We start from the raw sequence: 20,521 nt of genomic DNA on the forward strand, positions 1-20,521 counted from the left end.
TTTTCACCAGTGTGGGTTCTTGTGTGCCTTTTTAAGCTTTCTTTTGTAGAAAGGGCTTTACTGCAAACTGAACACAAAAATGGCTTTTCACCAGTGTGGGTTCTTGTGTGTACTTTTAATTTATCCTTCAGTCTAAATGTCTGACCACAAACAGAACACGAAAATGGTTTTTCACCAGTGTGGATTATCACGTGTTTTTTTAAGCTTCCCTTCTCTGTGAATCTTTGACCACAAACTGAACATGAAAATGGTTTTTCACCAGTGTGGGTTCTTGTGTGCCTTTTTAAGCTTTCTTTTGTAGAAAGGGCTGTACTGCAAACTGAACACAAAAATGGCTTTTCACCAGTGTGGGTTCTTGTGTGTACTTTTAATTTATCCTTCAGTCTAAATGTCTGACCACAAACAGAACACGAAAATGGTTTTTCACCAGTGTGGATTCTCACGTGTATTTTTAAGCTTCCCTTCTCTGTGAATCTTTGACCACAAGCTGAACATGAAAATGGTTTTTCACCTGTGTGTATTCTTGCATGGCTAGTTAAGGTTGCCTTCACTGTAAATCTCTGACTACAAACTGAACACGAAAATGGTTTTTCACCTGTGTGGGTTCTTAGGTGAGCTTTTAAGCTTTTCCCGTGTGTGAATCGTCGACCACAAATTGAACACGAAAATGGCTTTTCACCTGTATGTGTTCTTGTGTGCCTTTTTAAGCTATTTTTTCTAGAAAAGGCTTTACTGCAAACTGAACACGAAAATGGTTTTCACCAGTGTGGGTTCTTGCATGAACAATTAAGTATTCCTTCCGTGTGAATCTTTGACCACAAACTGAGCATGACAATGTTGTTTCACCAGTGTGTAATCTTGCATGAATATCTAAGCTTCCCTTCTGTGTGAATCGTTGACCACAAACTGAACACGAAAATGGTTTTTCACCTGTGTGTATTCTTGCATGGCTAGTTAAGCTTGCCTTCACTGTAAATCTTTGACTACAAACTGAACACGAAAATGGTTTTTCACCTGTGTGGGTTCTTAGGTGGGCTTTTAAGCTTTTCCCTTGTGTGAATCGTCGACCACAAATTGAACACGAAAATGGCTTTTCACCTGTATGTGTTCTTGTGTGCCTTTTTAAGCTATTTTTTCTAGAAAAGGCTTTATTGCAAACTGAACACGAAAATGGTTTTTCACCAGTGTGGGTTCTTGCATGATCAATTAAGTATTCCTTCCGTGTGAATCTTTGACCACAAACTGAGCATGACAATGTTGTTTCACCAGTGTGTAATCTTGCATGAATATCTAAGCTTCCCTTCTGTGTGAATCGTTGACCACAAACTGAACACGAAAATGGTTTTTCACCTGTGTGGGTTCTTGTGTGCTGTTTTAAGTTTTCTTTAGTAGAAAAGGCTTTACTGCAAACTGAACACAAAAATGGTTTTTCACCAGTGTGGCTTATTACGTGTCTATTTAAGATTCCCTTCTGTGTGAATCTTTCACCACAAACTGAACACGAAAATGGTTTTTCACCAGTGTGGGTTCTTGTGTGGTTTTTTAAGCTTGCCTTCACTGTGAATCTTTGACCACAAGCTGAACATGAAAATGGTTTTTCACCTGTGTGTATTCTTGCATGGCTAATTAATGTTGCCTTCACTGTGAATCTTTGACCACAAACTGAACATGAAAATGTTTTTTCACCCGTGTGGGTTCTTGCATGACTATTTAAGTGTCCCACCTGTGTGAATCTTTGACCACAAACTGAACATGAAAATGTTTTTACACCCGTGTGGGTTCTTGTGTGTATTTTCAAGGAAGACTTTTTCCCAAAGGTTTTCCCACACTGAAAGCATTTGCAGAGTTTGTCACCGCTGGGATTTTTCATAACATCTTCATCATCATCATCAAGCAACTTGTTGCCATCTGATAAAGGAGAAATTACATTTTCTGCTCGCCATCCTTTTGTTGAGCTGCCGTTCAGAAGCTCCACCCCTCTATTGGCCACGCCCAGATCATCTTCACTCTTGAAAGGCTCACCAGTTGAACATTTGACACATTCGTTTTTGATTGGAGATTGGTCTTCTCCTTTGCACTGTTGAGGGAACTCTGGCTTCTCTTTAATTTGGGGCCATGCTGAGGCGTTTGCAGGCTCCGCCCCTTCACTGGCCAAGCCCAGATAATCCCTTTTCACGGACTCACCTGGTGACCAGGTGAAATGATCTTCCTCCTTTTTGATTGGAAGTTGCTCTTCTATTTGTTTTAGAGGGAACTCTGGCTCCTCCTCCTTAATTGGGGGCCCTGTTTTGGTGTTTGCAGGCTCCGCCCCTCCACTGGCAACACCCAGAACATCTTTCTTCTTCAGTAACTCACCAAGTGAACAGGTGAAATCATCTTCCTCCCTTTTGATTGGAAGTTGCTCGTCTCCCATTTGTTGCTGAGAGAACTGTAGCTTCTCCTCTTTGATTTGGGGGAGCTCAACTTCCGCTTCAAGGTCAACAGACTCTTGCCCATCAGCACTAAGATCATTTCCGAAACCTGCAAGGACACAAACATAATTGATTAACTATTTTCTAATTATAAAATGCCTGAATTTCTTGTTCCCAGAAATGAAACCAAACGGAAGAGGGCGCCATACATTCATTTTGTCTCAATGCTGTACTTACTACTGTATTATTTTCTTCAACAGCAACACGAGTTGAAAACTGTTTATGGGTGCATTTTTCAAAGTAAGGCACTATTAGTCAGAAAAGTTTCTTCACTGGTGATGTATCTCCTTAAAGTTAGTCAAATCTTTTTTGGAGCCCTTTCATTGTAAACATTCTCTTTTATGTTTTAGATTTTAATTTAATAAAAATGCTTTCACCAAAGGGGAGACATTAAAAAAAGCATTAACTTTTATTAAGTAGCAGGTCTGTTATTATTTGGAGGATTAATGAGATTGGAATAGTGGTAAAGTCTGATTGGACACTCAATTTCCCTTAGGTACGAGTGTGAGCGTGAATGGTTGTTTTTCTCCTCATGCTCTGCGATTGGCTGGCCACCGATTCAAGGTGTTCCTCGCCTCTGGCCTGAAGGCAGCCGGGATAGGCTCATGCACCCCCATAACAAAATTTAGCATATCAGAAAATGAATGAATGAAGGGATCAAAAACAGTGGGAGAAGCCCAACGTAGCCTCAGCAGCAAATCTCGACTGGTTAGATGGTGCATTTCCAGACAATTTTCTGGCACTTGGCTGACAGATTCAAGTATTCGGCCTTCTTGCCTTCGAAGGTGGTGTCGATCCCCTCCTCTGATGGTACTGGTAGTTCTATGAAGTGAAGCGCTTTTGCCTTAGAGGACCATACCTCAATGTCTGTGCGGATTGATGCAGTGATTATCTCTAAGGATAGTTTATATTCTATTTATTTATAAGCTGCATTTGAATTTTAGCATTAAATGTTGAACTACTTTTGCAGGCCGCACCACGGAGTGGTAGTGGGCCAGTCTTGGCCTTCGGGCCGCAACGTTGAGATCATTGTTTGATCGTTGATCTCGTTGTTTAGTTCATCTTTATTCTTTTCCATGATGGCGCCTTTCACACCGGCTGCCGGTGGAGGTAGCTCTGCCCACTCATGTCTTTCAGGTTTTACAGACCTTCTATCTTTTTTCATGACATTTTAATATTTCTTACTATATTCCTTTTTACTTTACTTTGTACTTTATACTTTAATGTTTTTCCAACTTTCCTTGTTATGTTAGCCTGGCTTCTTTCTGCTACTTCTTTTTTGGAACCATTCAGCCATGCCTACGCTCTCATACACATGGGACTAGCTGTTACAATACGCAGCAAAAGGAGCAACACCTCAATACCGGTGGATATTCGGTGCAGGACAAAAGTGGCGGGAGAAGAGGCAACACCTCTGACCAATCATTCCATGATGGGCTTCATAATTACCAGGCCAGAAACGGAGTCGAGGAGTTCTACTCTCCTACTCTTGTCTTCAGCTCCACACTTCTGAGGAACTGTGTGGATAAGCTTGGAAGAGTAACTCTGCATATTCTCTACCTCAGTCACAGGTTGCAGAAGTTCCCCATCTTGTGGAAGACTTCCTGTGTGTTGTTCCAAAAAAGACTGCGCTACAATGGTAAACAGCCTCTCATGTCATAGCCACCTGGCTTGATCGCATCTCGACATTTTGATCATATCGCAGGCGGACTATTCGATCTAAATTTTCATCGTACCATGAGCATGTTGTAGGTAGAGGTACCACTGTACAAGAATATTTCATGTTCAGAACAATACATCATGGTGGGCAGCAATGTTTTATCTGAATACAAGGTTACTTTAAAGTTACAGAACACATACCTGTCAACCTCTGCCGTTAACTGCCCTTATAAATGATTATGATTCCCCGTACAAACCCCCCAAAAACTGTACACACACCGTACGACGTATGTTTACGCGCGGTAACTCATTTCTTACTGTGTGGCTCATCCAAGCGTGTTTCCACGATATTTACCCCATGTATATCTACGCATGTGCATGTCATCTTTTACCGATATTGCCGTACCCACTTCTAAAACAATACATACGATTGAGGATAATTTTTGCTGGTATACCGTGACAATAGTAACGATCGATGACAGTAGCGTTGTTGGCTACCAGCCTACGAAACTATCTGGATTTAAGCCAAAATGGTCTCCTTGAGATCGGTTATCATAAATATTGGCGATTTTTGTATTTCCCCGAACAAAAGTCGGTGTACGGCGTACATGATTTGAAATGGTAAGAAAACGTATAACATACGTATAAAACTTACAAATTGACAGGTATGAGAACAGAAATCTAAAGGAAGATGTTGCAGATTAAAGGCATGAATATTGAGCAGCTGGCGACATCTAGTGGTTTATCATTGTAGCACGTTCTCAGTTCTACTAATAATGCTAAGCGCTGTCATGCTTCGATTCATTCAATAAAGTCACGATCAGAAACAACATTGCCCACCCCGTTAAATATTTCATTATGAAATATCAATCGTGTAACATAAAGTATTATGTATAGTATGTTGGTCTATTATGCAATAATGACTAAAGTGAACGTACCTTCGAGTTTGTGTAGAGCAACTTTAACTTGCATCATTTTGCTAACAATAGAATGTTGATGACATGAGAGATCCTCTTGCACGCTATTAAGTTCCATCTGAAACTTTGCAGCAACCGGCGGCGTTCTCGCGGGCATTTTTCACACTTTTTGTCTTCGTTTGACGAAGTACTGATGCAGACGACGTGTTCCTTTGTTAGCTACCAGCTAGGCTAGGCTAAAGTACGACTCCCAAAACGGCGTGAAGAAAAAACGGACTGGCCTCCAATTCCGAAAACTATTTAATGTTGAGCATGTTGTCGAGGTTTAGTTTCATTTAAGTTCAATCAAATTGAGGAGAAACAAGAAGCGCACAAACAAAAAGTTAAAATCCTAGCCATGCAGAAATGAACACCCCACCCCTTCTTCCTCTTTAGGTTTTTCGGTTGGAGGCAGCCAACGTACTGCAGCATTATCGCCCTCTACTGTCTCAGTACCTCACGCCAGGTTCTCAATTCAGATTTTAAACAGAGGGGGTGATAATGTTAAATTTGGTCTCCTAATGCCACAGCGTGAAGAGAGCAGCTCGAAGTCCAGTTCGAGTCTAGCTAGCCGTGACACTAAATCGAAAAGCTACATTTTGAGAAAAAGTTAGGTAATTTTAAGAACATTTGCTTTAAATGATACATTGTGTTTCTTCTTATTGCAAGTAACAAATTACATGTTTCAATATTTAAATATAAGGGTGTTTAAGGTTCATTTACAATTAATGCATGCGCCACTTAAAGTCCCGATGGTAGTGTGGCCGATCGGTCTAAGGCGTTGGATTTAGGCTCTAGTCTAGTCTCTCAGTAGGCGCGGGTTCAAATCCCACCACTGCCAATAATTAATGCACTTAATATGTATAATTTGTTCTTAGTGCTTATGGCTCTTCACTAACCTGGAAGACATAATATGAAACCATGGGTGAGAAAGCTGAGTCCTGTTCTCACTATTATGAGTGTTGTTTTTGCACACCACCGTGCCACTGACGGTGCCTCAAGCTTTGCGTTAATCATTATGAATTTTTTATAAGACCCAGTTTTGCATATCAAAAGTGTAACGATGTTAAAGAATTCAGAGATTTTTGTGTTTTAAAAGTAGGAATATTAAATTAAATGCACACAATTTCACCTGTGCGGCTTAGTGTCATGAGTGGTTAGCGTGTTGGCTTCACATCTCTGGGGTCTTGGTTTCAAAGCCAGGTCATATCCATCTATGTGGAGTTTGCATGTTCTCCCTGTGCCTACGTGGGTTTCCTCTGGATTACTCTGGTTACCTCCCGCATTCTCAAAACATGCATGGTAGGTTGATTGGACACTCTAAATTGCCCCTGGGTATGGGTGTGTGTATGTGTCATTGTCCGTCTCCTTGTGCCCTGTGATCAGCTGGCCATAGTTTCAACATGTCCCCCGCTTCTGGCCCGTAGACAGCTAGGATTGGCTCTATTATGCAGAGGTTTCATGACCCTAAAGAGGATAAAGCGGTTCAGAAATGAGATGAGAGATGATAGACAGTTTCAGGAATTTTTACTTTTAAATTCTGGATCAAAAGAATACTACAATTTAAGAATATAAATTGTTTATGACTGTCAAAAAGTCTGATGTGTTAGTTTCAACCCCACCAACATTTTGCTTGTAGCATTCTGCTAAAAGAGATGCCTCCCTAAAAAGCCGAGGAGTTAGAATGCATTGATTTTTGGGCTGAGCAGACCACTACCGCTGCGGTCTTTTCTTACCCAGTACTTGGTATGAAGCTGAATGCAGCACCTAGGATTGGTCAGTTACATGACCTGAAGTTCAGGACGTCCATATTGTAATGTCTATATTGCGCAGTGGCGCTCCGTGACCCTCGAATTCTATTTAATGACTATTTTGTACTGTTTACGGATGCAGTTTTTTATATGTATCGTATCTTGTGCTGACCCGGACCATCTGTCAGATTTTCAAAGTCAATGCGGCCCCCGAGCCGAAAAGTTTGCCCACCCCTGCACTAAAAGGACGAGCCAAGTGTGCCCATACAATGACACTTTTTTCCTTAGGTGGCTAATGTCCCATATGACCCCATCATAGATCATAATTCGACAAAACCAGGGCTTGTCCAGGAGTTGGACCTGGGACCTCTGTTAGGTTCATTAATAATTACCTTCATCCGTAATTATCAATAACTGCAGGCAGACATCATATTCAATTATTGACATTTAATTAAATAGAAATGGATAACAATAGGTAATACCTCCGAAGGGGAGAGTTTCAGCAAGTGTCTCCTTACAACTTCCGAACGTCTCTTCGAATAGACGTTTTCGAACGCCTCTTATTGCCATGAATCAAAACAATTTACAGAGTTGTTGATCATTCCATCACGTATGAGTAAAAACAACATCTGGGACTACAATAACAATCAAAGTATTTTACCAATAACAAAAACAGGAGACTAGACCTAAACAACATTTAGATTAGAACAATTATGCCTTCCTTGACCTAAGAATCATATAATAATTACATAAAGAAAAACCCGAAGTGCGTCACGAGTGTTATGGACGTGGCAGAAACAATATCTTTGTTATGGGCTCCGTTGCTGGAAATGGCAGATATCCAGTCCTTGCCCGATCAACAACCCTCTCAGCCCGATACTGGGTATGTGGATGTAGCGTCAACAATCCTTGGAGAAGTCCATGTGAGAGTGGACTAGGCGGCAGTTTATGACCTTGCAACACTTTGAGAATAATAAGAGAATGATTTAACAAATAAATGACTTAACACAACTATATTTATAATAGTAATACAGAATAAACCCAACAGGTATTAATTTACAGAATTAATAATTGTCAAGATCAGGTATTTTGCTTCTGCAAAAAAAAGGAAATAATTGTAAGTTGCAGAGAATGGTTTTGATCCATTGACCTCTGGGTTATGGGCCCAGCACGCTTCCGCTGCGCCACTCTGCTTCTTCTCACACCAATGCCAGCACAAGCAGTCCAACTCCGCTCCTTTAGAGCCCTTTTCCGGCCTCTTTTCCCTATCTGCCTCCTCTACCACAACTGAATCAAATGATATACTCCTCAGAAAGCTGCCCAGAAGCCTTATAATGATCCTAATTATTTGATTCAGGCGTGCTGATGGAGGGAGACATGGAAAACAAATTTGATGCGGGCCCTTGGGGGCTGGAGTTGGGCATGCCAATGTCAACATGCATTCATTCATCTTTCATACTGCACATCCTAGCAAGTGTTGTGGGGGTTGCTGGAGTCAATCCCACCTGACTTCAAGCGAAAGGCAGACAACACCAGGCAGCCGTAGGGCACAAACTATTTGCACTCACAATCAAACCACCACGATTAGGAATTGAGGCCGCGCCTGCCTGCAAGTCAGCCGGGTGTCTCACTGCACCCTCAGAGATCTGGGATAGATTGCTGTAGGTTTGTGGAAACCTTCTATCACCCCAATTTATGGTATTGTGGCCGAGCGGTCCAAGGCACTGAATTTAGGCTCCAGTCTCTCAGGACACTCTCTTGTGATTTATTCATCAACGCTGCTTTGTCTACAAACCTCCTGGGACTTCTTCCATTAAGATCTTGATGAAAGAGGGGAGCCCAGACACACAGTCCCTTGTGCAGGCAGATTTCCTTGTGGAGCGGCTGGGAATAACTGTCCAAGGAGTGTTTGTTAGTGGCTGTCAAGTAGAGGGACAAACAATCCACTCACGTGCTGTCCTTTTCTGGAATCTCCTAGATGGCGATGCGCACTTGGTAACTAACGTCCCTGCCGGCATAGAGCACCCCGTACATGCCTTTTCCGAGGACCACTTGGTCGCCGTTTTCGTTGGTCTCATACAAGTATTGGGAAGGGAAATGTGATCATGAAATCATTATGGATGGCCATTTAAGATTTAATTACCTCTTTAATTACCTCTTTATGGTTGTAAAAATTACATTCAATTTTGAAAAAAAATGTGTTGTCATCAGCTTATGCACTTTTTGTTTAGCATCTTGGACAAGTAATTGCTCTCTAAAGAAGGGTTCTATGTCGTTTGTGGTTATCTTAGATTTTTGCGTAAAGTTAAAAAGATATCCATGAATGAGTGAAAAATGTGACCACAATCCTCAACTATAAATATTTTGTGATGTGTTGTAATATTGATAGAACATATACCAATTGTGTCTCATCTCGTGTTCGTGCTTGCTAGAAATATTATGAAAAGCTAAGGTTCAAAATGTTAGCCCACTAACATTAGCAAGGTAGCTCAGTCACCTTACCTGACAGATAAACAACTATGGTACTGCATTTTGTTGATTCGAATTGAAGAGTTTTTACATTTTTAGTTAGAGATTTTGCACTTGTGACGACTATTAAGATAACCACATTGTGATTTTCTACAGGCTTCCTCATTGGAGGCTAAGCAAAGTTGAGAAACACTGTTCTGCCCGCTTGAGTAGGAAGACAAATTTAATTTTAAAACAATTTTGGAAGAGCAAAAATGTGGTGGGAACGAACCTAGCTAGTCTTCCCTCACTGAGATGATTCTAATCCAGAGTGGCATCTCCTTCCTTGTGGTGCAGAGAAATTACCAGATCACAGAAACTGAGGAAACATCAAAATGGTCATGGCCCATGTGGGGGTTGAACCCACAACTTTGGCATTATTAGCACCACACTCTGACCAACTGAGTTAACAGGCCATGTGCTGCCCAGTGCAGGTATTTTCATAATGAAGCAAATGCAACACGTCAACTAGCTAAACATTTATGGTAAGGCAAAAGAAGTTGGACTAGATAATTTCAATTGAGTTTGGAGTTGTCGTGGCCCGTATGGAGGTTAAATGCACAACCTTGCGGTCGAACCCACGACTTTGGCATTTACAGCACCATGCTCTGCCTAAATGAGATAAAGAGCAATGTGTTGGCATTGGCTCGGGTGCGACGGTGGGGTATTATTAACTTAAATTCAACATGGTATATTGTTTTGTAAATCCTAGCGCCGAATGTCTCATACCGAGTTTTTCATTGGAATGGAAATTTTTAAATGCATAATGGATGACTCTGTGAATAGCAGGACTAACTCATGACAGTCCCCGGCCGAGACCGAGGTTCTTGAGCTGGTGGTCCACAGAAGCTCCGTCAGGAGGTGAGAATACCCACGATTCATCAGAATATCTGCTTTGATTTGATGCGTGAAGCTGGAAGCAGAGTGGCGCAGCAGAAGCATGATGGGCCCATAACCCAGAGGTCATTGGATCGAAACCATTCTCTGCTGCCAACACCAGTTCCCTTTATGTAATGGCAAACTACGCCACTTCCAAGTGTTACCATTGGTGTGAGAAATGTTCTTGAAAATGATTAATTCTGCAAAAGTTACCTTTTCTCACATATTCTTCTGATCAAAAATCCGATCGAAATTGGTCGAAAATCGGGCCTGAGCGCATCATTTTCACAAGATCGGAATCTGATAAAAAAACTAATCATTTTTCTGAAACAGGTCCCCCAAATGCCTTGAAATTCTGATGAAGGCGGACGTAATACGGCCTATTTAAATTGATCTCACTCGTTCTTAACCTGCTCCTGAAGTTGTATTTTCAGACCTATCAGAAAGCTTCTTCAATTGGCCTGAGGAGAACTCGCGATCGTGATTTTAGTTGAGTTTACAGTCCAATGAACTGCCAAATTGTGGGGTTTATTCTGGGACCTGTAGATCGGAGGTGGCAAAGTCCGGTCTTCAAGAGCCCCTATCCAGTCTGTTCACCATATACCCTCCTCTACCACACGTGAATCAAATGATCAACTCATCAGCAAGATATCCAGAAGCTCTAATATGGATCCAGATTATTTGATTCAGGTCTGTTGGTGGAGGAAGTTATAGAAAACAGACCGGATAAGGGCTCTCGAGAGCCGGACTTGGCCACCACTGCTGTAGATCTTCAGGCTAGTACTGTCCCATCTGAGTTACTTTGACTCACGTAGGTGAACAAAAACCAACCTAGACTGCATATTTACACACTGATTACAGGACAATTGATCACAAATTGAGTTGTGGCTGATTTTGGTTGGTTTGATACAATCCAACAGACTGCCAAAGCCTAAGGTTGAACCAGGGACCTTTAGATTTTCAGTCAAATGCTCTCTCACCAAAGATACTTGCGCTTCAGTAGGTCAATAAAAAATAACATGAACTGTATATTGACTCTAGGGTCCCTAGTAAACTGAACTCAAATAGATTATTAGCTGATTAGATACAGGCCAAGGGAGTGCTGAAGCCCATGGTTAAACCAGGCAACTTTAGATCTTAGGTCCAATGCTTTCCCATTATGCTGTACTTTTTCAATAGATTGCAAAAATGCAGTATTTAAATTATGGACAATTATGTTTGATTTAAATGTCCTATGCTTGTTTTTTCTCTCCATTTTATAACAATTTTGCCTGCATCGCATTACCTTTAGAAATACTCTGGCTGGCACCTTTGATATCTGTCCGATTGATTTGGTTGATTAGTTTTGAGTCCGCTTGTGAAACCTGAAGTGAGAAGAAGCAGAGTAGTGCAAGGGAAACATGCTCGGGCCATAACCCAGAGGTCATTGAATCAAAACAATTCGCTGCCACTCATTGAATCAAAACCATGCTTTGCTACTAACAGTCAGGTTTTTTTGCAGAAGAAAACTATCCCCCTTCCAAGTGTTACTTTGAATTTGGAATATCGAAGTTACCGTATTATTTTGTCAAATTGTTAAAATTAATGTATTCATTTTACTCTTAGTTTTAAATCTTAGCAAATAACGTTTCTATTTTTTGTCACCTTTGAATTTGGAAAGCTGATTTTGTCATCAAAAAGACCAAAAAAGTATTTTTCATCAAAAAGAGAGCTTTATTGGAACTTCCAAAAAGATTACACGTTAAATCAGTTTAAAAACATGATTCATCTTTTAATATGACAAAAGTACATTGTACCACCTATTTATTTTGAGCAAATTCATAGTCTTTCACACAATATATTTTTACTAATGTTTCTTAGATCCTAGATTCAATATATAAATTATTTTCATTAAAATGTATGTTTGAATATCACTCAACTTTTCATTGGATTTCCTAGCAAATAAAAAATTTCAAATTTCTTAGGCATGTCTTTTACTGTGAAGACATATTTTCCATGTTATTTACATCGCATTATTGATTATTTACTTTCTAATTTCCTAATTTAGGCTCTACTAATTCGGATAGAATTGTGAAGTAAATAAAATCTTCAACAACACTCAATTTGCTTATACAGTAATACCTTGACACACAAGCGTTCCAACATATGATAAAATTTGAGATACGAGAAAAATTCTGAGCAAATTTTTGCCTTGAGATATGAAATATTTGAGATATGAGCACACCAAATGGTTCCAGATTGTGAGTCGGTGGAAATTTTTAACAATTAAGATTTTTTTTACCGTTGTTACATTCAGTTTTTTTTTTCTCTCAGAAGGAAACCGATAGATTTGTATTTTGTTAATTTCCATGGGAAGCATTGACTTGAGATATTAGTAAATTGACATACTAGCTCGATCGCGCTGTAAGCTCATAGCTTAATGTATTAAGTTGTAGGCCCCTAACAGCGACAGAGTCGAGATTTTCTGCCCTGCTGCTGTTTTCTTCAGCTTCAGACTACTGAGTAACTGTGCAAATAAGCTTGCAAGAGCGTATTCTCCACCTTGGTCACAGTCTGCAGCAGTTCCCCATCTCGTGGAAGACTTCCTGTGTGTGGTTCCAGTTTTTGCCCAATTTACAAGGTCGTTTTTGAGTCCGATTCAGCTACCGCAACCAAATTGGCGCTGTTTAAGCAGCAGCCGGCGGCCACTGTAGCTTTGTCCACTCTTGTTCGTTTTGTGTTTTGCGGCTTTTATGTTTTAATGATTTGATGATTCCATTTACTTTGATTTGCTTTGTACTTTGTGCTTTTTGCTTTGCTGTTCTGTGGGGTTCCAGTTTTTGTCCAACTCTACAATGTCTTTTTGAGTCCGATTCAGTTACCGCAACCAAATGGCGCTGTTTAAGCGGCAGCCGGCGGCCACGGTAGCTTTGTCCACTCTTGTTCGTTTTGTGTTTTGCGGCTTTTATGTTTTAATGATTTGATGATTTTAATGATTGATGCTGTTTATTCTGTCTAATCACCCTCTTGCTACCTGCCACAATGTAATTTCCCGAATACGGGATGAATAAAGTTATCCAATCCAATCCAATCCAATTACTGTATTTGAATTAAAAAAAACATTTTCAGAATGCAAAATACAATTATACTTTGATTACAATGATCTTTCATGCAGAATTTGATAAAACAAGCTAAGCCGTCCTTGGCTATTGCTTGTCACAACACATTTGCATCTTTTAAGTCAATCCTTACAACTAAATCTCCGGCAAGAAGCTGAGCAGGAAAGGGGTTTCTGACCGATGTGGGCAGTTATGTTTTTAAGATATTCCTGCCACAAATTGAGCAAAAAGGTGCTTTTCTCCTGTGTGGGTTGTTGAGACTTCTTTTAGGTTCCCTTATGTGAAAATGTTGGAACATTAACAGCACCTGGAAAAGGTTTTTGAATTGTGCAGCTTTTTAATTGGGCTGTTGTAGCGCATCTGTGGTCACAGACTGAGCAGGAAAACATTGTTTTCCAGTGTGGGTTAATAAGTGTTCTTCTAAGCTTCTTTCGGAAAAATGTCCGACCACAAACTGAGCAGGAAAATGGCTTTTTACCTGTGTGTACTTGTGTGCCTTTTTAAGTTTTGCTTTTGAGAAAATGATTTACCACAAACTGGACACGAAAAAGGTTTTTCACCAGTGTGGGTTTTTTTGTGAGCTTTTAAGTTTCCCTTGTGTCTGAATCCTTGACCACAAACTGAGCATGAACATGATTTTTCACCAGTGTGAGTTCTTAGGTGGGCTTTTAAGCTTTCCCTGTGTATGAATCGTCAACCACAAATTGAACACGAAAATGTTTTTTCACCAGTGTGGGTTACTATGTGTCTTTTTAAGCTTCCCTTCTGTGTGAATCCTTGACCACAAACTGAACATGAAAATGTTTTTTCACCAGTGTGGGTTATTATGTTTTTTTAAGCTTTTCTTCTCTGTGAATCTTTGACGACAAACTGAACATGAAAATGTTTATTTACCTGTGTGGGTTCTTGTGTGCCGTTTTAAGTTTTCTTTAGTAGAAAAGGCTTTACTGCAAACTGAACACAAAAAGTTTTTTCACCAGTGTGGGTTATTACATGTCTATTTAAAATTCCCTTCTGTGTGAATCTTTCACCACAAACTGAACACGAAAATGGTTTTTCACCAGTGTGGGTTCTTGTGTGTTTTTTTAAGCTTGCCTTCACTGTGAATCTTTGACCACAAGCTGAACATGAAAATGGTTTTTCACCTGTGTGTGTTCTTGCATGGGTAATTAAGCTTCCCTTCACTGTGAATCTTTTACCACAAACTGAACACGAAAATGGTTTTTCACCAGTGTGGGTTCTTGCATGACAAATTAAGTATTCCTTCCGTGTGAATCTTTGACCACAAACTGAGCATGAAAATGTTTTTTCACCAGTGTGTAATCTTGCATGAAAATCTAAGCTTCCCTTCTGTGTGAATCGTTGACCACAAACTGAGCATGAAAATGGTTTTTCACCTGTGTGTGTTCTTGCATGGCTAATTAATCTTGCCTTCTCTGTGAATCTTTGACTACAAACTGAACATGAAAATGTTTTTTCACCTGTGTGGGTTCTTGTGTGCCTTTTTAAGTTTCCTTTGGTAGAAAAGGCTTTACTGCAAACTGAACACAAAAATGGTTTTTCACCAGTGTGGGTTATTACGTGTCTATTTAAGCTTCCCTTCTGTGTGAATCTTTCACCACAAACTGAACACGAAAATGTTTTTTCACCTGTGTGGGTTCTTGTGTGCTGTTTTAAGTTTTCTTTAGTAGAAAAGGCTTTACTGCAAACTGAACACAAAAATGGTTTTTCACCAGTGTGGGTTAGTACGTGTTTTTTTAAGCTTCCCTTCACTGTGAATCTTTGACCACAAACTGAACACGAAAATGGTTTTTCACCAGTGTGGGTTCTTGTGTGGTTTATTAAGCTTGCCTTCACTGTGAATCTTTGACCACAAGCTGAACATGAAAATGGTTTTTCACCCGTGTGTGTACTTGCATGGCTAATTAAGTTTCCCTTCTGTGTGAATCTTTCACCACAAACTGAACACGAAAATGTTTTTTCACCAGTGTGGGTTATTACGTGTTTTTTTAAGCTTGCCTTCAATGTGAATCTTTGACCACAAACTGAACATGAAAATGGTTTTTCACCAGTGTGGGTTCTTATGTGTCTTTTTAAGCTTTCCTTCTCTGTGAATCTTTGACTACAAACTGAACATGAAAATGGTTTTTCACCTGTGTGGGTTCTTGTGTGCCTTTTTAAGCTTTCTTTTGTAGAAAAGGCTTTACTGCAAACTGAACATGAAAATGGTTTTTCACCAGTGTGGGTTGTTGTGTGTCTTCCTAATTTATCCTTCCGTGCAAATGTCCGACCACAAACTGAACATGAAAATGGTTTTTCACCAGTATGTGTCCTTGCATGGATAATTAAGTTTCCCTTCTTTGTGAATCCTTGACCACAAACTGAACACGAAAATGGTTTTTCACCTGTGTGTATTCTTGCATGACTAATTAAGTATTCCTCCCGTGTGAATCTTTGACCACAAACTGAGCATGAAAATGGTTTTTCACCCGTGTGGGTTCTTGTGTGTATTTTCAAAGAAGACTTTTTCCCAAAGGTTTTCCCACACTGAAAGCATTTGCAGAGTTTGTTACCGCTGGGATTTTTCATAACATCTTCATCATCGTCATCATCAAGCAATTTGTTGCCCTCTGATAAAGGAGAAATTACATTTTCTGCTCGCCATCCTTCTGTTGAGCTGCCGTTCAGAAGCTCCACCCCTCTGTTGGCCAGGCCCAGATCATCTTCACTCTTGAAAGATTCCCCAGTTGAACATTTGACACATTCGTTTTTGATTGGAGGTTGGTCTTCTCCTTTGCACTGTTGAGGGAACTCTGGCTTCTCTTTAATTTGGGGCCATGCTGAGGCGTTTGCAGAATCTGCCCCTTCGCTGGCCACACCCAGATAATCCCTTTTCACGGACTCACTTGGTGACCAGGTGAAATGATCTTCCTCCTTTTTGATTGGAAGTTGCTCTCCTATTTGTTTTTGAGGGAACTCTTGCTCCTCTTGTTTAATTCGGGGCCATGTTTTGGTGTTTGCAGGTTCCGCCCCTCCACTTGCCACGCCCAGAACATCTTCCCTCTTCACGAACTCACCAAGTGACCAGGTGAAATGATCTTCCTCCCTTTTGATTGGATGTTGCTCGTCTCTCAAGTGTTGTTGAGGGAACTCTAGCTCCTCCTCTTTGATTTGGGGGAGCTCAACTTCCCCTTCAAGGCCAACAGACTCCTGCCCATCAGCACTAAGATCATTTCTGAAACCTGCAAAGACACAAAGATAATTGATTAACCATTTTCTAATTATAAAATGACTGAATTTCTTGTTCACAGAAATGAAACCAAACGGAAGAGGGCGCCATATATTCATTTTGTCACAACTGCGGTACCCTCACTGCAGGAAGGAGCGCTTCCGCAGATCCTTCCTCCAATCAGCTGTCAGGCTTTTTAACCAAAAAAAGGCTGTGGGCTAGGACGTACTGAATTCTCATATAGTATACATGTGCTTCTATATATATGTATGTGTATGTATATATATATTTCAGCAACACGGTTACTTATCTATATGTTTATTCATGTATTTATTTATTAACTTACTATTAACTACCTATTTGTGTAAAATGCCTTTCCTATTTCTGCATCCTCACCCTCTTGCTACTGCAACAAAGAAATTTCCCGAATGCGGGATGAATAAAGTTATCCAATCCAATCCAAATAAAAACAGTTAAAGTAGCTCAGTCGGACATTTGGTCGCAGTTCTTTTGGTCCCGTTGGTCGCCGGTCTTTTGGTTGCCGTTAGGGTTAAGGTTAGTGATTAATATCCAAGTACCGTATTTTCACGACTATAAGGCGCACTTAAAAGTCTTAAATTTTCCCCAAATTAGACAGCGCGCATTATAATCCAGTGCGCCTTATAAATGGAAAAAACAGAAAACCAAAAACGAAAAACCACCACTGTCGGATATTAAAAAATCACAAACGCCTGAACTGAAACAATACTGTTAAATATGCAGATGCCATCTTAGTTTACAAAATCTTCCATCATCTAGCTCCTCCCCCACTGCAAGATTTTATACAAAAAAAGTCCAAAACATCAACAATGACTGGCTCTAGAGGTGACTGTGTAGTGAGTGCTTCTTTCCTGGAAGTCAATAGCAATGACCGTATTTTCACGACTATAAGGCACACTTAAGTCTTAAATAACTCCAAAATAGACAGTGCGCCTTATAATACAGTGCGCCTTATAATACAGTGCGCCTTATAATACAGTGCGCCTTATAATACAGTGCGCCTTATAATACAGTGCGCCTTATAATACAGTGCGCCTTATAATACAGTGCGCCTTATAATACAGTGTGCCTTATAATACAGTGCACCTTATAATACTGTGCACCTTATATATGGAAAAATGTCATTCATTGAGGGCTTATAATGTGGTGCGCCTTATAGTCATGAAAATACGGTACATTTGACAACCATAACCCTAACTGCAAGCAAAAGACCGGCGACCAAAAGACTGGTGACCAAAAGACCAGTCACCAAAAGACCAGTGACCAAAAGACCGGTGACCAAAAGACCGGTGACCAAAAGACCGGTGACCAAAAGACCGGTGACCAAAAGACCGGTGACCAAAAGACCGGTGACCAGTACTAACTACTGTAGTATTTTAATCAACAGCAACATGAGTTGAAAACTGTTTATAGGTGCATTTTTCAAAGTGAGGGACAATTGGTCATTAAAGTTTCTTCACTGGTGATGTAGCGCCTTAAAATTTGTCAAATCTTTTTGGGAGCCTTTTCATTGGTGATGTAGCGCCTTAAAATTTGTCAAATCTTTTTGGGAGCCTTTTCATTGTAAACATTCCTTTTTATGTTTTAGATTTTAACATAGTTAAACTGATTTCGCCAAAGGAGAGGCATTAAAAGAAGCATTATCTTTTATTCAGTAGTGGATCTATTTTTTGGGGGGGTTAATGAGACTGAAATAGAGGTAGGGTCTGATTGGACACTGTACATTGCCCCTAGGTACGAGTGTGAGCGTGAATGGTTATTTTGCTCCTCGTGCTCTGCGATTGGCTGGCCACCGATTCAGGGTGTTCCTCGCCACTGGCACAAAGGCAGCTGGGATAGGCAGCACCCCTATACAAGATTTGGCATATCATAAAATGAATGAATGAATGTTGGGATTAAAAACAATGGGAGAATCCCAACGTAGCCTCGGCAGAAAACCACAACTGGGTAGATGGTGCATTTCCAGACAATTTTCTGGCACTTGGCTGATCTCTGATGATAGTTAATATTCTATTCATATATAAGCTGCATTTGAAATTCAGCATTAAATATGAGGTACTTTTGCGGACCGCACCACAGAGTGGTAGTGGGCCAGGCTTGGCCACCGGGCCACAACTTTGACACCATTCTTTGAACGCTGCTCTCGTTGTTGTTTAGTACATCTACATCTATATTTTTTTTTATTTTCAATTTAAAGCATGTAAATAAGTGTTATGTCCCTCAAGCATGTAGCCAAAAATGGAGGGCGAGTAGCAGGATTTACTCTTGAACGCCTCTGGTGGGCGCTCACGCTTTGCGTAATTTGAAAAATACATTGTTTGTGATAAGGATGCAATTGGAAAGCTACTGTTTAATGCCGTTGGTAAGTATTAACACGTGTTGAGACTCATCATTTCCCTCCTAGAGTGGTTACATATACATAGAAATAATTTATTACGTCTTTCTTCGAATGGTGCCACTGCGACTTCTTGAAAACGCACGTACGCTACTATAGTGTCATGTGAATTGAATACCTTTGAGAGAATATATGGAAAAAAAAGTGAACCCACCTTCTAGTCGATGAAGAACAACTTTTTCTTGCGTTATGTAGCAAACCGTCGATTGCTCGTGAGTTGAATGCACCTTTTTGACCTCAAAAAGTTCCCCCCGGAGCTTTGACCGTTGTGTTCTTGCCGACATAGCTGCTAGCTATGCTGAGCTAAAATAGCCAGTAAACCTAAAACGACCTCTTCGTCGACTTATTCCTTTGATAGCTTCTAGCTAAATAAAGCTAGATTATAAATATGCTAGTCAGCGACTTGTTTCTTTGATAGCTGCTAGCTGGGATAAGCTAAAGCAGGTTTGTTGATAGATAGTGATGGAACGAGCGACACTGGTGCGTCAGCTCTGTGCCGATGGCTCAAGAGAGAAAGCCCATAGTGGGGCGTGTAAAGCTTTAAGAAAGAATCACGTGACAAGAACAAGAAATGTATCGTTTGGCAAAAGTGTGATAATAGTTTAAAGAAATAAACTGTATCAAAGTGTCGTGGGTCTGTTGGACGGACTTTGGCGTAATTATGGCTCGTTCTGAGAAGTTTTCCTCAGTGTGGAATTATTTTGATCGTGTCAGGCAAAACGAAATAATCACTTTTATTTCACATGATTTACCAGTTAACAAATGTATGTGTGTGTGTGTTTGTGTGTGTGCGTGTGTGTGCGTGTGTGTGTGTGTGTGCGTGCGTGGGGGTGGGGTGTGAATGTGTGTGTGGGTATGTGTATATATATATATATTTTTCATAAGCAAAATATAATTAACATCGGTCTGTGATTCAGATATTCCTTAGGCCAGCAGAGAAGGCCTTGAAGGCCCTGACGGCACACCACTGATATTGGGACAAATATTCGATTCATTGCCTAAAAAGAGGGGCTTTGCAAATCGCTGGGTCTTGAAGTGGGTCTCATGTTGAAATATGTATTTTGCCTGTTTCTAGTCATGACTCCATGAGTCTCAAGCTTCTCCTTAGTAGAGCTCTGTCCTGTAGCCAGATGTGTCCTTGAATACTTGCAACATTGTCATTATCTTCTATTTGCCAGTTCATAACAAATGGCTTATCCTTGAAGACTTGCAACATTGTCGTTATCTTCTATTCGCTGGTTCATAACAAATTTCTTACTGTATGAAGTAGGGTAAAATCCCATTCCTGTTCAGTTTTGATATCACCCTCTTGAGAGAATAAAGGTGAATGAATGAACGTTGTCTGTCTCGACGCATTTGTGGACGACAGCATTGCCCGTGGTTAACCTGTGCCCAGAATATTCTGTAATCAAACCTTCAAAGTCACTGTCCATCGTCTCCAGCCTGTATTTGGACTGTATTTTGTAAACTAATTCAGTGAGTTCAATGTAAGTACTTGAACATCCAGCAAAATTCCAAATTCTCCCACACTCCAAC

The 20,521-nt window shown here is 40.4% G+C and overlaps 2 protein-coding genes and 1 non-coding gene across 3 annotated transcripts; all 3 read right to left on the minus strand.

The window, feature by feature from the left end:
• Nucleotides 1–558: 558 nt before the first annotated feature.
• LOC144213365 (uncharacterized) lies at nucleotides 559–5,522 on the minus strand. The gene is made up of 2 exons (XM_077741793.1): nucleotides 5,069–5,522; nucleotides 559–2,520 (listed from the first exon to the last, which is right to left on the minus strand). Exons 1-2 carry the CDS (start codon nucleotides 5,202–5,204, stop codon nucleotides 704–706), a joined length of 1,953 nt encoding a protein of 650 aa, XP_077597919.1. The 5' UTR covers nucleotides 5,205–5,522; the 3' UTR covers nucleotides 559–703.
• A 4,165-nt stretch (nucleotides 5,523–9,687) lies between these two features.
• Nucleotides 9,688–9,761, minus strand: trnai-aau (transfer RNA isoleucine (anticodon AAU)). The gene has a single exon. It is a non-coding gene; the product is annotated as a tRNA-Ile (tRNA).
• A 3,547-nt stretch (nucleotides 9,762–13,308) lies between these two features.
• On the minus strand, nucleotides 13,309–19,664 carry LOC144213344 (uncharacterized). The gene is made up of 2 exons (XM_077741757.1): nucleotides 19,140–19,664; nucleotides 13,309–16,564 (listed from the first exon to the last, which is right to left on the minus strand). The coding sequence occupies exons 1-2, from the start codon at nucleotides 19,267–19,269 to the stop codon at nucleotides 14,241–14,243; spliced, it is 2,454 nt and encodes an 817-aa protein (XP_077597883.1). The 5' UTR covers nucleotides 19,270–19,664; the 3' UTR covers nucleotides 13,309–14,240.
• Between the last annotated feature and the right edge of the window lie 857 nt (nucleotides 19,665–20,521).

This window comes from Stigmatopora nigra, chromosome 20, assembly GCF_051989575.1.
Source record: "Stigmatopora nigra isolate UIUO_SnigA chromosome 20, RoL_Snig_1.1, whole genome shotgun sequence".
In the NCBI taxonomy this organism is placed as follows: Eukaryota; Metazoa; Chordata; class Actinopteri; order Syngnathiformes; family Syngnathidae; genus Stigmatopora; species Stigmatopora nigra.

Coding starts and splice junctions, on each gene's coding strand:
- LOC144213365 (XM_077741793.1), bottom strand. CDS start 5,204: ATGCCCGCGAGAACGCCGCCGGTTGCTGCAAAGTTTCAGATGGAACTT. Junction 2,521..5,068: donor TGCTCTACACAAACTCGAAG/GTACGTTCACTT, acceptor GTGTCCTTGCAG/GTTTCGGAAATGATCTTAGT.
- LOC144213344 (XM_077741757.1), bottom strand. CDS start 19,269: ATGTCGGCAAGAACACAACGGTCAAAGCTCCGGGGGGAACTTTTTGAG. Junction 16,565..19,139: donor TGTTCTTCATCGACTAGAAG/GTGGGTTCACTT, acceptor GTGTCTTTGCAG/GTTTCAGAAATGATCTTAGT.